At 38.1% G+C, this 17,368-nt stretch overlaps 1 protein-coding gene across 1 annotated transcript in view; it reads right to left on the reverse strand.

The window, feature by feature from the left end:
* The window catches only part of sorcs3b (sortilin related VPS10 domain containing receptor 3b), a 52,923-nt gene that overhangs the window by 15,640 nt on the left and 19,915 nt on the right, over positions 1 to 17,368 (reverse strand). The window contains exons 2-13 of the mRNA XM_084392462.1: positions 16,528 to 16,595; positions 12,575 to 12,674; positions 12,314 to 12,472; positions 12,061 to 12,134; positions 8,626 to 8,690; positions 6,038 to 6,156; positions 4,731 to 4,820; positions 4,468 to 4,647; positions 3,704 to 3,850; positions 2,504 to 2,606; positions 1,097 to 1,173; positions 852 to 943 (exon numbers count right to left, since the gene is read on the reverse strand). Of these exons, the coding sequence (XP_084248588.1) occupies positions 852 to 943; positions 1,097 to 1,173; positions 2,504 to 2,606; positions 3,704 to 3,850; positions 4,468 to 4,647; positions 4,731 to 4,820; positions 6,038 to 6,156; positions 8,626 to 8,690; positions 12,061 to 12,134; positions 12,314 to 12,472; positions 12,575 to 12,674; positions 16,528 to 16,595 (1,274 nt within the window). The remainder of the gene's footprint in view (positions 1 to 851; positions 944 to 1,096; positions 1,174 to 2,503; positions 2,607 to 3,703; positions 3,851 to 4,467; positions 4,648 to 4,730; positions 4,821 to 6,037; positions 6,157 to 8,625; positions 8,691 to 12,060; positions 12,135 to 12,313; positions 12,473 to 12,574; positions 12,675 to 16,527; positions 16,596 to 17,368) is intronic.

Raw genomic sequence — 17,368 nt, forward strand, 5'->3', positions numbered from 1 at the left:
ACATGAATAAATGATATAATATAAAATATATTTTAAATAGAAAGGTTATTTAAAATCAAATAATATTTCATAAGATTGCTGTTTTTACTGTATTTTGGATCAAATAAATGCAGCCCGGGTGAGCATATAAGAGACTTCTTTCAGAACTGTTGAACGATGTGCATATCTTCACTTCACAATGCTTTTAAAAGCTAACTGTTCTCTGTATTTTATTGTTCAACAAAAGTAACAGTCTCTTCATTTTGGCATCTTGTAATGTTGAAAGGAAAGATTTTCTGATGTGGTGTTTCTGTTGCTGTAGATATGGGTCAAAGTCACCCAAGTTGATGGCTGAACACCCGCACACACATCAGACTACTGTTCTAACATCAGCATCCCACAGGAGGATACAAATTATCTTCCGCAGCCTAATTGATCCTGACAACGTTTCAGAGCTTAGTACATCAAAGCCATGCGTGTGTGACGTGGCAGGAATAACATGTGAACGGAAGCCCACCGAATCCCACCTCTACTTCAAACCATAACCCTCCACAACATGAGCATAAAAGCCTTGGCAAACACAACCACCTGCACTACAAAGCCATGACAGGCACTTTACGCAGAAAGGATTCCAAATGTTTGATATGATAAGACCTATTGCCTGCTGTTTATATCTACCAGTCCCCGTATAAAATGCTGACGTTTAAGCATGAGGGAACTTAAAAAACTTAGTCTGAATAAAAAATATCCCAAAAGATGAACTGCAATGAACTCAAAAATGCATAATCTCTCTAGTGTTCTGTATAACATACATATCATTTGTGAAGGCAGTGCTTTTATTAATCTGTGTGTTTGTATGCATTTTATCTTACCATAAATGGCGTGTAGGTACAGCAGATTGTGTAACAGCTAATAAAGCCCCTCCGTGGTCCAAAAACCAGACACTGTGCTCCTCTTCAAAGATCTAAAGACAGTGTTTACAGAGTCAAAAACCTGCAAGGTAATTCAGCTTCCTGTCTCTTTGTGTTTCAGTTCATTTGAATGGTGATCAGAGACCAGATGCTTTTATCTTAAGACTAAAATACAGTCAACAACTCTGAGCAGGTGAGCGGGTTACCTGTCTCCATGTGTTGCCGGCATCAGAGGAGATGAACATTCCTGTATTAGAGAAGGAAAGCTCGGGCCCAATGTTTCCTGAGAGGAAAAATACTGCTGTAACTCTGACAGATGAATTATTATTAACCATACATATGCTGGAGGAGGAGATTTTATTCTTTTTCACATAATAGAATATAATAGGATTCCAACAGGTAAAAAAAAAAAAAAAAATTCTGAAAAAGAGGTCTGTGATATTCAGCGTATTTTGGTAATTATGCAAACACAAGCAAAGAACATAAACAAAGCTCTATACTGCCCTACAAAGGCAAAACTGTTGAATTTTAATTCATACATTTTCTCACATTTGATCAGAAACTGAGCATAGCTGATCCAAATCTGTCAGTCACAAGACATTTCGTTGTCTAAGACAGAGGTTTTTTAATTCCTTGACGCCAAATACCCCCCCATATGACGTTGCCCACATTATATTCTGTGACACTGTAAAGACAAAAAATCAACTGTTTCCAAAATTAAATAATTTGCTTCTATATTGTCATTGTACTCATGCAAATTTATGTATTTTTGTTTACAGCATTTCTGAGATAAACGCTATTTTTGTGATGCATTATATATTTCATTAGTTTCTTAAGTACCTCAACACATTTTTAAATCTCTTTTTTTCGCCAAATATTTTGAGCCCCCTTTGCCGTCCCCATGGGGGTCCTTGGACACCAGCTTGAAAATCCCATGGCCAACGAGACCTGATTTAAGTCATTTAGGTTAGCTCAATTGTGTAGTTACATTTTACTTTTGCACAGCAGTATAATATTAAATCAATAATCTATGATGTCCTGGAGAATTCCTCATGCACATTGCCTGGTGGGATTAATGCCAGTTGGGTATGAGTGCCCTGAAAGACCACAATCATCATGACGCCAGATGAAAAACATTTGGTAAAGCTGCTGGCATTGACAAAAACAAAAAAAATCCCATATTTATAAACTCTGAGCATGGGAAAGTGATTGCGGAACAGCTGTCGGACATGACAGGCAATTATGAATGTGGAAGACACCGGTCATATTTTCTGCGTGATCTGCATGGCTAACTTTTTGAGCGTGCATCTATCTATACTCATGCAGGAAGCTATTTAGGCCTGAGTTTTGAAGATAACTTTATAATGAATCTGACAAGCAAAAGAACAGCGTGAAATGAGTTTTTGTTCCAATCATGCCAAACTCTGCAGCTGCAAAACAGAAAGATGTAACTTGAAATCTACGGTGTGGCCACTTAAACTACATCTGCATTTAAAAGCACGCACATTTATATGCCTTCTTCACTCGAATTTATCAGAAACACTTGGCGGACCGTACTCAAGATGCCACAAGCATAGAAAACAATAGAGGAAGTGGCACAGTTACACACACACCTGTGGCCACTATAATCCCTGGAGCGGAGTGTTTGGTGGAGATAGTGTCAGGTGTGTAGGGGTTTTCAGACATCTGCAGGTGAAGGTGCAGTGAGCACGACGGCTGAAAATTAGAACATTACACAGTATTCAATTATATTTCAATACATTTACATTTATCTACATAATCTCCTCTGCATCAACTGACTGTAGCATCAGCTTTCAAAAGCCGTGCAAATTAATCCATTTCGCATCTCCGCGGCTTCTGTCCATATTTTTAGTATCCCTTACAATTAGTGTGACCCAGTTCTTGCGGAAACTAACAAAATCAAATATTTGATATTAGAGCTTCAAAAAATCATAATGTAATTACGTCAATTAGAATTCAGCATCAATACAGTGTCAAAAATGCAGTAAAACAAATGCAATCAACCCCCTAGTGATTCAAAACTATTTACATATGCAAGTAAGCAGCAAACTATTGTTCTCACAAGTTGGCTGTGTGTACAAGCTTCTGAATTCTTGTTCTGAATTCTTCTTGGTTGTTTAAAGTTGGTAATAAGTCCCAAAATACCCAAAGCACAAGACTGGAAAAAAAAATGTTTCATCTTGTGTTTCTAAAGAATGACAACACATGTGCAAACACAGAACCCACTGTCTTTTGGTGCAGCAGAAAAAAAAGAGTAATTAAGATTTTCTGAGATCTGCTGATAAATTAACTCCAGTTGTTCAATGTATGTCTTAATTGAAATCACCAATCTTCCAGAACAGTGTAAAACATCAGTGAAAGTCATTACAAAGATACAGAGGAGGTAGTGTGTCTTAATCAAACCATCAGAAAGCACTGAATTCAGAGCTATTGTTTGGTAGCTGGTGGTCACCCTCATCTCACTGTGAGACTAAAAGAGTTCCTCTTTACAGGGCTCCACTGTAAAAATGCATCAAACGTGAAACGTGCATCAACACTGTAATGTCTTGTTTTCATCTGACCACAGTCAAGTAGGTGCGTCTGAGTATAATGCAATGTATATAGTGGGTGTATCTTCTTTTAATAAAAGTGGGAGTGTCTGTGGTTGCAGTGGTTGTGACACTGTACCAGGATCAACATTATTAATGTCTGTTTTATGTTAACCTACTTTTATTGTGGTGATCTATGCCTTTTTTTTGGCAACGTCTTCATGGAAACGTATACCTGCATGAATTTAGTCTAGCAGTTCTCACCAGGTTGCAGTTGATGTCATGTCCTGTAGTGTCTTTAGCCGGAGGCTGTAGTAATCTCCATGTCTGGCCTTTGCTGTAGGTAATATATGTTTTCATCTGCATGTCTTCTTTTTTATTGGCTATGATCAGCCCACTAACACCTGCCACCTATAGGAAAGGAAAAATAATCAGAACTACTTAGATTTCCATTTCCATTTTCCGTGTTCAATATAATATTAATCAAATATAATAAAATATATATAATAATAATGATTATTATTTACATTTACATATATTAGTTGGTGTTCTTTGGCTAGAAGCCAAAAGACGAGAGTGAAAGGATTTCAGGTTCTACATTATTACAGATAGCCCTCCTTTCTCTTTGCATTTTTGCTTACACTACAGTTTCTGGATGTTTTCAGTTGCTCTCATTATCAGATTTTCTTCTTTCTTTGTATTTATAGTGTTTAATGTTGTAACTTCAAACATTGTTGTTTTGTGCTGCATTACACAGTTCCCTGTTCTACTTTAGAAAAATTCCTGGAGAAAGCCATGCTAATTACAAAAGTTTTTCTAATTGGCACTAATTGGCAAACAATGGCACTGATACTGAACTGAAGTTGCTTACAGTTAAAACAGCTCAAACATGCATTTTAATCTGGGACTAGGTATAAACCTTGTCTGTGAAACTGGGAGAATATGTATTTGTGAGCATTCAAGATGGTACATTTCTTAAATAAACTTAATTGGCAAGCACCATCAGGCAGTACTACATATTCACAGACCTTGTAGACATCCACAATTAGGTTTCCTGCGAGACCGCGGGAGGTACGGAGGTTTGGGAGCGAGCGGGTGAAGTAGACTCCAGGTGTGTCAGAGATGTACAGACTGTAGGTGTCATTTTCGTTCCATTCCTGAACTGCTGCCAACACTTGCCCCTCATCTGTACTGACAATATGCATGTCCTGCATGGAGAACAGCTGTTAGAGCCACATACATTTCATCTGACAACTTTTTGTGACAGCTAGTGCTGTGTCATATGTCTTACTTTGGGTAGACAGTATTTAGGAAGCTGTATGGTCCTAAAGGGCCCTCGCTGATAGGACACAAAGTATGTAGTTCTTCCTGCTGTGGTTAGCTGATACACACAAACAAGTCACAGACAGCATTTACAAGGACTTACAACAGAGATCAGCATTTTACACCAGTCAGAACTCATGCTTGCTTGTCTATCATAGAAGTGACTTTCCATTGCTCATGATCCTGTCAGTGCCATTGAGAGGGTGAAACTCTTGCAATTGAAAAAATTATGACAAACGTATTGTAAAGTATAAGTAAAATAATTTATATATAATTTTTTTTACAGTGCAGTTTACAAAAATACAATTGTAATATATTTTTATTTTAGAAATATAATAATTGTATTATTATTATTATTATTATGCCCTTAAATTCCCCCTAATTTTGTAGCAATGTTTTCCTCTAGTATCGAAAATGTAACATCGATATTCTTCAAGCTGTTGTATCAAAGTTAGAAATACCAGTATTGTGACAACACTATCTCACGCAATCCTTTTTACTTTTTGAAATGTTTTAGTTTTATTAAGTTTTTAAGCATTTCTTTGTCACAGGTTATTTCAGGTTTCAAAACGAAGATTATTGGAGTACATCTTTTATCTTCAAAATTTCACAAGTGGTCCTGACTGAACAATTGTTTTGGACAATCTTTTAAAGTGCATTTACTGAATGTTGGTGGACTCACACAGACGCACATGTTTTATACACTCTTATCAAGTAGATTGTTCTTTTAGGTTGTAAACATTGCATTAGGGTCTAATGCTTCGATTGATCCAGTGTCAATAGAGCTTAGATGTTCAAAGAATGAGGCAGTGCGTGTGTGTGTGTGTGTGTGTGTGTGTGCGTGTGTGTCCACTTTTACAGGGTGAGGATGGTGCTACACTGTGTTTTTCCTGCGAGAGGTGTGGGGTGTCGGCCAGTCTCTTGTTCCTGTGCTTTTCGAATCAATATCCTCATTATTCTCTGTCAACTGAAATCCAACAGCTTCAAGCAACAAAAGTCAAAAGAAAGTCACTTGTATTGACAGAGGAGAGTCCAGGTTTGGGATTCTCACTCAAAAAAACCTGTCCTGTCCTCCCCTGGACCGATGTTAAAGATGGAGAGGCTGGTTTTAGTGGTTATCACTCACTTACACGTCACTGACAGAGATAAAAGGAGAGCTATAAAAAGAGTCACACAGAGATGACACACACAGACACACACACACTTTTGGTATCTCCCACACCAGTCTAAATCACATACACTTATGCACTTTATGAAACGCACACACTTCTGTACCTGTAAGAAGATGTATTGGTCCTGCACTACGAGGGAGTTGGTGTCAATTCGGCCACTGAATGGATACTGCCTACTCTCCTCTGAACACTTTTGTGCTCGGCAGGTAATATACTGCATTTCTGTGAGACACACACAGATTTATCAACACAGGATACGCTTGTGCACAAGAACGCCTTGATCTACACCAAATAAAAAACAGATGATCAATATCTCTCACTCTCGCTGGCACACACACACCCACACAACAAACACAATCTAGAACCTACACACAAACTTCCCACACATCTCTATGTCTAGCCAAATTAATCAGTGCTCTCCATTATCAGTCTCTCTACTAGCGATCCATCCTCACTCAGAAGGGAGAGAAAGAGGGGGTGGGAGTAAAACTACAGAGACACAAAGGAGAGAGCAAAGAGAGAAGGAAAAAAAGAGGCCCATACAGAAACAACAGATTAGGATTATTACCTCTTTTTCTGATTCAGGTATCAGTGAACAAAAACCCTCAACTTTGCGAGTTAATCACTTACAGGTCACACTTTATATTAGGTGTCTTTAACTAATCTATGTACATCAAAAAATAAATACAGTGTACTTAGTGTTCATGTTGTATAGCAGTTTTGGTTTGCACAATTATTTGGACTACTTTTAAGGTGCTTTTGGGGGCTTGACAGTGCCTGTTTACAGTCTGCTTTCACTGGTTAGATAAGATTTTGTGAGTATATTCTGGAACATTTCTTATGTCATGTTTCATGGAAGAAAGAAAGTAAATGATTACAGAATTAGAATTTTTGTTGAACCATTCATTTAAGTGTCAATAGCATGATGTAACAATGACAACATCTCAAATGTGTAAAGTTTAATTTAAACCAGGGGTGCAAAACTCACAGCCCTTAACAGTTTAGCTTCAGCCCTAATTAAATGCACCTGATCAAGCTCATCAAGTCCTTGAGGCTTATTTGAAAAATACAGGTATTTGTGCTTGAGCAGGGTTGGAACTAAACTCTGTGGGACTGTGGTCCTCCAGGAATTGAGCTTTGCACCCCTGATCTAAACCAACAAAGTCCCTGTTAATTGTGCTGTATTTCTCGTGAATGCATTGCAACTTTTCTAGTTCAATAAATTAGAAAACTCCTTGGTTTGTAATAAAGATTGAGGTTACACAACTATAAATTATGTGAGCAACTAAAGATTCCATGTTTCACATGTGGAATTTAACTTCTTGGCAAAAATGCAACAAGTATTTCAGACAGTGTTCAGACACTTGAATTTGAATTTAAGTAGAAAATAGGATGCATAATTCAAATTCAAATTTAAATGCAATGCAAAATTAAAAGCCTTGAAGTTTAAAAGTTTATAGGCATACAGACTTCATTATATCATCAGATGTCAATAAATTACAGTGGAAGACGACTTCAGTTCCTAGAATGCATTACAATTGCAATTCACTAAATTCCTTTTCTTGTCATTCCAATTCAGCTTCCTGTGGGGTGTAGTGTGGCCAAATGAATTAAATTGGCAACTTATGAATTGAAAAGCCAATAATTCCACATGACGGCCTATTGTCAAGGAATGAACAGATAAATTGGCCCATTAAATATTTCTGAAGAACAGACTGAAAGAAACTGGCTTGATTACTTCTGGGTTATTTCATGTCAACTCAACCAGAGGTTTTTGTAAAAAAAAAACTAAAACAAATTTTATGTGTCTGTACCTGAAGAAGACCTAAAAATATCTCCATATCATTTTAGATTCTGGTAAACTTTTCTGGAGGTACCAAGAGGTAATAGACCTAAGTTTCATGTCTCTTATGACAGTGTGGTTGCTTTCCCCAGGTCTATTAGCTCTTGGTAGCTCCAGAAAATTAGATAAAATAAACAAAACCCTTCTTCCAAATTTCCCTTAAGCTGAATAAACTATTGAGAGAAAATGAATGTGCCTCATCTTGACCATTTCAGTGAATTTTTGGCTCTGAAATAGTTACAATTGTCATGTTCTTTGATAGAAGGAAAACATATACATTTCTAGGTTAACATTATTTGTTCTTAAGAAAAATTAACCATATTTGGTTTTCAATCACTGAAAATGATTCATTGCAGGAGAAGTTTCCAAAATGTGGCTGATTTAACATGGAATGACCCTGTCTGAAAACTAAAGAAGTTTTTGGCACCTTCTCCATTTGCCTGTGCTTCAAATTTAGTTTGGTATAACCACGGCATCACTCATAACACATTTAAATGTATTGTTGTTGTTAAACTGTCCGTAGCTTAGGGCCTGTTGTGTTGTGTCAGGCTCATATCAATATAGCTTAATGCACAACACTGTCCCAAAAGGATAAAACATAAGCACAAGAGTCTGCCAGAACGAAGGCAGAACCATTTACTATTGAATTTACTGTTGTCCACAATTCATCTGTTCATTTTTCATTGCGACACAGCAAAAAAAAAAAGCATAGGAGGCTGGGGAGAAAGTAAGAAAGACAGGGAGAGAGAGCAAGGAAGGGAGGAAGAGAGAAACTGAAAAAGCAGGAGAAAGGAAGAAAATATTCTGAGGGGCAAAATAGGGAAACGAAAGAAAAGAAAGAGACTAACGTCCACTGTCAGTTCGAGCCTCGATGTGCACCAGGTCTGCCTCTTTATCCAGACCACTCAGAGCCCTGAAAATGAAAAAAGAAACAGACAGAAAACAAAAAAGAACAGAGGAGAGGAAAACAATCAGGAAGGGCTCCAGTGGAGAGGAGATGAAGAAGGAAGGAAAGAGAAGGAGGTGCCAGCAGGGGACGGACGGATGAGTACGGTAATAGCATGAGAGTGATGGAGTGATGGAAGAGGAGAGGGGAAGGATGGAGGGGTAGTGATGGACAGCATAATTCCACTGCTCCAGTAGGAGACAGTCTGTCTCCAGTGAATCCTTATTGTTGCTCAGATAGCAATTAATCACACACACACACACACACACACACACACACACCTCACTCTCACAAACCATTCTCCATCACATACACACTTTCATTTCTTACCTCTTTTCACCTGTAACGCACACACACATTCACTATCATATCCTCTTTCTGAGGTTTTTAATCATCTTAACGTCTTGTCTTTTGTTATCCATATTTTCTTCCAAGTCAGTCTGAACACAGTCACAATCTGATATTAAATCATTCTTACAATCCAAAATTAAACCTTTCAATAAAAATCTGATATTCCACCTTTACAGAGCCCTCGTTTGATATTAAGCCCCATTTACATTCTCAATCTCAGATTAATATTAATCTCAGTCTGAATTTGAACATCTCTCTCATTGCATGTCTCAAATTAAACCCCTTCTTCTAAACTTCTCCATCAGTTCCAAAAAGGTTGTTTTCTTGAGATCACAATGCACTTTTCTCATGATCTCAACATAAACTTGTGGTGATCTTGACTTGAATAACTTGTTCAGCTGCAAACTGCAGAAGTCTCTGTCCCTCAAGTTGGCAGACAATGAAATTAAAGGTAAAATTGTAGCCTCAATCTCAACAGTCAGACAGTGATTTGGAAGTGGTCCATCACTGACAGACATTGAGCTATATCATATATATATATATAAGGAATGAGTTCTTGATCAAAGTAAGACCAATTCACTCATCTACGATGCAGAATTATATGAACACTACTGTTCAAAAGATTGGGATCAGTTTTTTCATATTTTAAATCAGCAAGAATGCATTAAATTGATCAAAAGTGACAGTAAAGACAATTAGAATGAAAATATTTCTATTTGAAATAAATGCTGTTCTTTTGAATTTTCATCAAATAATCTATGCATTACACTAATATGATAAGCAACTCAACTGTTTTCAACATTGATAATAGGTTTTTTTCAACATTGATTTCTTACTGATAATAAGAAATGTTTCTTGAGAAAATCATCATATTAGAATGGTTTCTGAAGGATCATGATCCTTAAAACTGCATGGAGTAATATAGAGTTAAAATATATTAAAATAGAAAAGTAAATTCATTAACAATGAACAATCTGACCGACATTAACCCAGACTGGACAGGAAGAGGATATTGTTAATTACTGGTTAAATGATACCTAATGTATTAACTAATGTTAACAAATGGAAGCTTATTGAGAGTGTTCAAGTTTTAGCAAAATAATATTACATATAAACAACTTCATTAATCTCAGTCAAAGTTTTAACCACTTCTCAATATCTCAGTCTGAGAAAAATTATCTGACCGAGATTAAACATCTCTTTCAATCCCAGACAGACATTTACTGTAGCTCAGACTTAGATAATTAAAGGGCGTTAAACATTCATCTCAAACACAGTATGATACTGAGGGCCCTATTTTAACGATCTGAAACGCAAGTATCAAGCGCGAAACGCAAGTAACTTTGTGGGCGGGTCTTGGGCGCTGCTGCTATTATACCGGCGGGATAAATGACTCTTGCGCCTGACGCAAATCTAAAATGGGTTGGTCTGAAGTAGCTTCATTCTTCATAGGTGTGGTTTGGGCGTAACGTGAAATAAACCAATCAGAGCAACATCTCACATTCCCTTTAAGAGCAGGCGCGCTTGTTCCATGGCGGATTGATATTATAACGGCGGATTTGCCAGGCGCACACCAGGAGCGGTTCACAGCCGAGGAGACCGACGTTCTCATCAGGGCCGTAAAACACAGAGAAGTGACATTGGGGATGGAGACACACACCCAGATTAGCTCAAATTAAATCGGTTAAACAGGTGTATAATAATTTGGGTAAATGTGTAAGCTAGATTTATGCCTATTTTTTCATATCTTCATGGACACAACAATGATTTCCCTCATGTGTTAATATTTTTCCTTGTAATAATGTATGGTTTTCTAAAAATGAGAACTGCTGCGTCTGTGTGTAGATGAGATAAGCAAAGTGTATGCGCGTTGTGCACACGCTACATTGGTTATGGCCAAGCATGTGCCCTTAAAAAAGCATATGAATAACATGCACAACGCGCCACTGACTTTAGACTAGGTTTTTCCTGGTCAGTGGCGGAATTGTTTTCTAAACCTGCAAAATACGCTTCCTCTTTGCGCTGAACCGCCTCCGGGAGCGCAAATGCATTTGCTAGTTTACCGACGTGTGCGCGGGTGCAAAATAGGAATGATACATGCGTCGGTGTACAAAGTCAATAGCGCTGGGTGCAAGATAGGGCCCTGAGACCCATTATAGTCCACTGCTAAACTTTTCCATTTTCCCCTTCTGCAGTCACCAAACCTGACACAGCAGGGCTTCAGTGACACAAACAAAGCAGAATAGTGCAAAAACCAGCAACAACAAAAAAGATGCATTTTATATATATTTGAAGGGAGGAATGTGAGGGAGGAATAGAGGAATGTGTGTGTGTGTGTGTGTGTGTGTGTGTGTGTGTGTGTGTGTGTGTGCAGAGGGATGTTAAACCCAGGGGTGAAGACATGTTGTTGCCCATCTTCACAGCTCATCGAGCATGTGACGGGCAACCAGTTATTGTTATATGGGACTACACCCCACACAAACACACATATACACACGCAAGCTCACACTGATGGGATTAAAATATAAAACCTGATCAAAATTCCACACATACGATAACATGAAGCACGGGGAGAGGGAAGTGACATGACAGTGAGATAAATGGAGATAGGTAGAGAAAGAGAGAGGGGAAAGTGTCATAGAAAGTGTGTGTATAAGTTTATCAGTGTCAGTGTATTGGACGTGGAGAGTGGGTTTAATATTGGATTAATTTTCAGTATGTGATGTGTGTGTGTGTGTGTGTGTGTGTGTGTGTGTGTGTGTGTGTGTGTGTGTGTGTGTGTGTGTGTGTGTGTGTGTGTGTGTGTGTGTGTATTCTTGCAGTCAGATTAATTTTCAGTGTGAAATTGTACTGTAGGCGTGTTATATGAGATTGATGATCAGTAAAAAAAAAAAAAGACTCTGTCTGTGTGTGTAATGTGTGTAAGAAAGAGAGAGAGAGAGAGAGGGAGAGAGAGAGAGAGAGAGAGATAGATAGAGAGTCTTACCAGTAGAATCGCCCCGGAGTTACTCTCTCATGAACAAGAATCCACTTTTTACCGAAGTCCACTGAGCTATACAGCTATACAGCCAAAAGAGAAATAGACACATTCACTGTAAGATCCCTAACTACAGCCAACAAAGGTAATTATCTCGCTCACACATAATTATCCACATTATCTGCTTTTAATTGTTCAGTAGAACTAGACCCTCTCGAGGCTGTGCGAGTGTGTGTGTGTGTGTGTGTGTTTGTGTATATACCCTCTGATCATGGCTATAGGCAAGTATCCAATTCTCCTGCGTAGGGTGAAACAGAAGACTCATGATATAGAAGTTAATATTGAACTTTTGAAAAGTGGCTCCTTCATCAGAACTGATAAGTAAACTACTCTCCACCTCCGGATCAGATAAAATCAGGATCTAAGGAAGAGAGGGGAGTGGGAGCAAGAATTATATTAGCTGGATATTTTCTATCTGACAGTTTTATACATCCATATCTCTGATGCATTTGAACACACTTACCTTCCTCTTATTGGTGGGACAGACGTACAGATAGCTCAGCATGGTTCTTATCATCACTTTATCCGTCAGCTTCTCATATGTCGTCCCAAAATCTACTGACCTACAAATACATATACAAAAGGCCAATAATGTGATATTTTTTATTTATTAATTTATTTAAAAATACGGTAACACTTTACAATAAGCTCCCATTAGATAATGTTAGTTAATGTGTCATTGACCCACACAGACATTTGATTTCACAAAAAGCATGAGCCAAAGTGAAAACACAAAAGGAAGAGCTGAGGATTTTTTAATCTAACCTGTGTGACACAACAGGTTTCCTGTGTCATGTAAGTTTTCTGCCCTCACTAAATGTAAAAATTCAGTTCAAAGCGAATCAATATGTGTAATATTGAATTTACATGTGAAGCAGGATTTTGGACCAATGAGATTTCACAAAGACCCTGTTTCCCTGCGGAACAGAAATAAGAAACCAAATCTCCAAAATGTCTTGTTGCCATCACAGCTGGTTAGGACAAAAACTCTAAATAATGTGGACACAGGCTTAAGGTTTTTTAGACGGGTACAATAAAGGGTGACGGGAAACATCATGGGCCATGTTAGAACCTGCATCACCCACAAGAGCGCTATAACCCAACGTGTTGGAGCACGGCACACCACAGCTGCAGTGAAGCTGAGATTTTCAAAAGTCATTGGCCTAATTAACTGAAGCTGTTGTGTATGCAAGTGTCTCCGTTCCATCGGAACTCATTAACACCGTCTCTTCTCCGGCAGGTACGACAGCAGACAGGAGAGTCTGCCGAACTCTTGCAAGTATAATAATGTTAATGGTTTTAAGCCAGACAGTTGCGCGATGCAGTGCTCGAGAAGCACACGTGTAGGTGTCGTCTGAAGCATTATCTCCTCGAGTGCTCATCTCTGAATGTGCTGAGAGTGCTCATACTCTGACACTTTTACCATCGGATGCAATTACACAGCCGTTCTGAGCTGTTCAGGTTATTTGGGTTGTGTAAGCTGTAGCAGCACAGGTGAAGAGGAAGATGGTTCTCTGAGCACCCTCAAACGATGCTGAGTGCCTGCCCTAAAACGCTCCTCTGGCGTTTCTGGTCTGGTCAGACTCCCTCTCTCTCCTCTGGCAGATCTACCCTGTACTCAAGAGGACATTACTCCTCCTCTCAGGACAAATACGCCTGGGTACGTGTGTGTAATTTAGCAATTGCATGGGAAGGCTGGATACTTTTTAGAGCATGTATCTTTATTTTAAAACACACAAGAGTGTGATTAACTAGCTCCTCTGAATGAGCCATGATTTGTCTTCATATTTTTTCTACCCTTTTATGCCGCCTACAGCAACATTCATTAATCATTCATTCTGTTATTACTGACATCATTTACTACAGCCTGCAAGCTGAGCTTTAACATTCACCTCTTTTAATAACATGATGCCACATCCCTCCCCCCACCCCACTGTCTATCTCTCTCTCTCTCTCTTTGTTCCTCATCTCTCGCTCATCGGCTTTCCCATTCCTTTACTTTCCTCTTCCTCATTTCCTGTTTATGCCATTTCTGTTTGTGGAAGTTGGGTAATGGCTTTCTGTTTTTCTCTCTGTAAACCCCCCAGATCACCCCCCCCTCTCTGAGTGACACTCACCAGGAGAGGAAATCTCATCAGGGCTTGCAGCCAAAAAGAAATTAAACAAAGCCTTCCTTCAAGGTGATTGCAGTGTGTGTATGTGTGAGCGTTTGTGTGTATGTGCGGGTTTGCAGTGATGGTATGCTGATAAAGGATGATGTCATACTACATATCTCCCAAAACATATCAAGCATTCCTTTTAATTACTGCAATATTGTTTTCATTATTATTTTAATTAAAAATGACAAAAGTCAAACCAAATATCAGCTGTACTGATGATGATCACTTTGCGCTTGTGGCTACAATTACTCTTTGGTTAAATTCCATTTACCTTCAGGTGGTATTTATAGAGTTTTGTGTAAATCACAGCTTTAATAAGTGGATAATGATCAAACACATAACTACAATAAGTACAGAGTACATTAAAACAATTTCATTTAAGATGCAGAGAGGTGGTTATATTACAGTAATACTGATGATAACATGTTGTGTTATAATTCAGGCTGCTTTAAATTAAAATCGAATCATTTTAGTTTTGTCCCAAAAACTTTAATAATTAATAATTAAACAAATGACTCAAATAAAAAAATTATCAGCTCAACATCTTTGAAATTGAAATCCCAGTTGGAAGTTCCAATGTGACTGAACGATACAGTGCAGAAGCATAAAAGTAAAGGGAGTATATTATTCCAGTAAGAACCAGTTAGCCATTCAAAAATTGAGTCTAGGGTTTTTAAATTTAATTAAAGGTACTTGAAATCGCAGTGAACTGTAGATTTCACTGGGAGCCATTTTAATGGATAAAATAGTTTGGATGTGAGAAACACCCCAGTTGGGAAGGGAATTTTTCAGACCCTCTCAGACAGCCAGACAGAAACGCACTGCTGCAGTCTAATCTGAAACTTAAAAAAGCATACCAAAGTATGAAGAGCTTCTCGCAACTTGTAAAAGGATAGAAAAAAAATGTCTTATGAATAGTGAAGGTTTATAAATGAGTAAACGATTGTTCTCTATGAAGTGAAGTCGAAATTAATGGGGGGGGGGAAATCAAAACGTGAGGTGCCAGAATGTACAGTCAGTGCTTTCTTTCTCTATGGATAAGCCTGCCTTACACAGTTACCTTGCAATTCTTTTCTTTCCATTGTCTACACACTATGACAAAGAGAGAGAGAGAGAGCCGGGTCATGGTACAGAGCGTCCCAGGAGAAGACAAGGATTAAGTACTTTACCCAGGGGCATATCAGCAATGGTCAGTGAAAGTGCTTCTGAGCAGTATTTCATCACAGATCTTTGCCATTCATATAGTCCGGTGTACTTGCCACTAACGCACTTGTGGCTAATGCAAGAATCTGTGTTGATTTGTAATGGGGTGGAAGAGTAATACTAATTCCACAGTGTTATCAGATCATTTAATTCAGGCTGGGTCAGCAGTGCTGCAGCAGTTGGAAGGTTCACCCCTATTTAAAGAATGCAAGCTTTGTGTTCCTGCCCTTTTCCTAGCACTGATATAAAATTTCCCCTGTGCTCTCATTATACAGTAAACTACTGAGTAAAAAATGCTGAAAAAAAGTAAAAACTTGCCACATACCCATGAGGAATGGCAAACTTTACACACGGTTAGGTGTACAACACATGATTCTGTATTTCCATGCATTTATGATTAGCTGTTCCTTGTGTAAAAGAAGTGTGCTTGATTCTATTTAATGCACATTTGTAGTGTCCTTTAAATCTTTAAACTGTACTTTCAGATAATATAATATTAACTAAATAAAAGTCCACTCAAGCACTCTTGAGTACAATTTCATGGCTGTTTCTTAACACACTTAAATACACTTTTAAAAAGTGCACTGTAATAATGTCAAAATAGTTTTTTTGTCATTCTTTAAAGTATTACACTTGATGTTTTGACTAACATACTAAAGCACAACTATATTTTATAATTATAATATATTGAACTGTCGTGAACATTTGATATTACATTTCAAGTTAATATATATTATATGTAGGCTACTGAACAGTTACTTCAAATGTACAATTAAAAATACATGTTAATTCATGACATACAAGTTTCAGTAGAAATGGCATTAAAGTATACTTCATTTAATTGCAATTAACATGCAAATAAGTGTCTAAAACATTCACTTTGTACTCAAGTATACTCTTTTAAAGTATATTATTATATTTACTTATTAGGTACTCTTATTAAAAGTATGCTAAAGTGTAGTTCATTTTTTATAAGGAGTACCAGAGCACCGATGACCAAAGTACTCAGAGGAGTGAATAAACTCAGTATTTCCCTTCACAGAAAAGGCTTTACCTCCAGAGCGAACTCTCCGTCACGGTTCCCAGGTTAAAGTCGAACAGTTTTGTCAAAATCAGGATCACCTGAAAGAAAAACACGCAGACATTTAACAAATCACCAAGCAATCTCCATTTACACATTTCCCCAGCTACAGCACTCTTAATGTGCTACTTAAATGATAAAATGTCTGTCAGGCAGCCTCACAGTGATGGATGAGAGTAAATATCAGGTGTGAATTTTATTATCTTGAGATGACAGCAGAATAAGAGGCAATGCACTCAGAGCCAGGACAGCCTGATGGAGGTAATGATGATCAGGGGAAGAGAAGCGCGAGAGAAAAAAACCATGATGCTGTACACATACGCTAAAAACACAAACACGCTCAAGCTGTCAAATGTCACGCTGAAACGTGGCAGGTAAAACGCTTTGCTCTTCCCAACTGACAAAACATTCTGAGCACACACTCATAAACAACAGCGAACAAACAAGCATCTGTCTTTCCACTGTGAGTTTTTACCATAAAAAGAAAGGGATAGAGAGAGACTTTGAATCAAAAGAAGACAGTAAGTGGTCCCTTTGCGTCCGTGTCTGTGTGAGAACACAGTCTTCAGTATCGCGTCCACTCCACACACTAATGAATATTAGGCTAAAAGGTCCAATATTTCATTTCACACTCCATGATTGTTCCCTAATGAGAGTTCAGTCAACAGGAGTATTGTCATTAACCTAAAAGAAAATCGAGTAATAATTCATGAAACGGATGCGGACGCAAACACGACTGTTATAGAAAAGCCTATTACAGCCTACCGGTAGTCTGTGACTTTACTAACGCAGCTATACCGAGTCCTATGTTTGT

The sequence above is a fragment of the Rutilus rutilus genome (assembly GCF_951802725.1).
Source record: "Rutilus rutilus genome assembly, chromosome: 21".
In the NCBI taxonomy this organism is placed as follows: Eukaryota; Metazoa; Chordata; class Actinopteri; order Cypriniformes; family Leuciscidae; genus Rutilus; species Rutilus rutilus.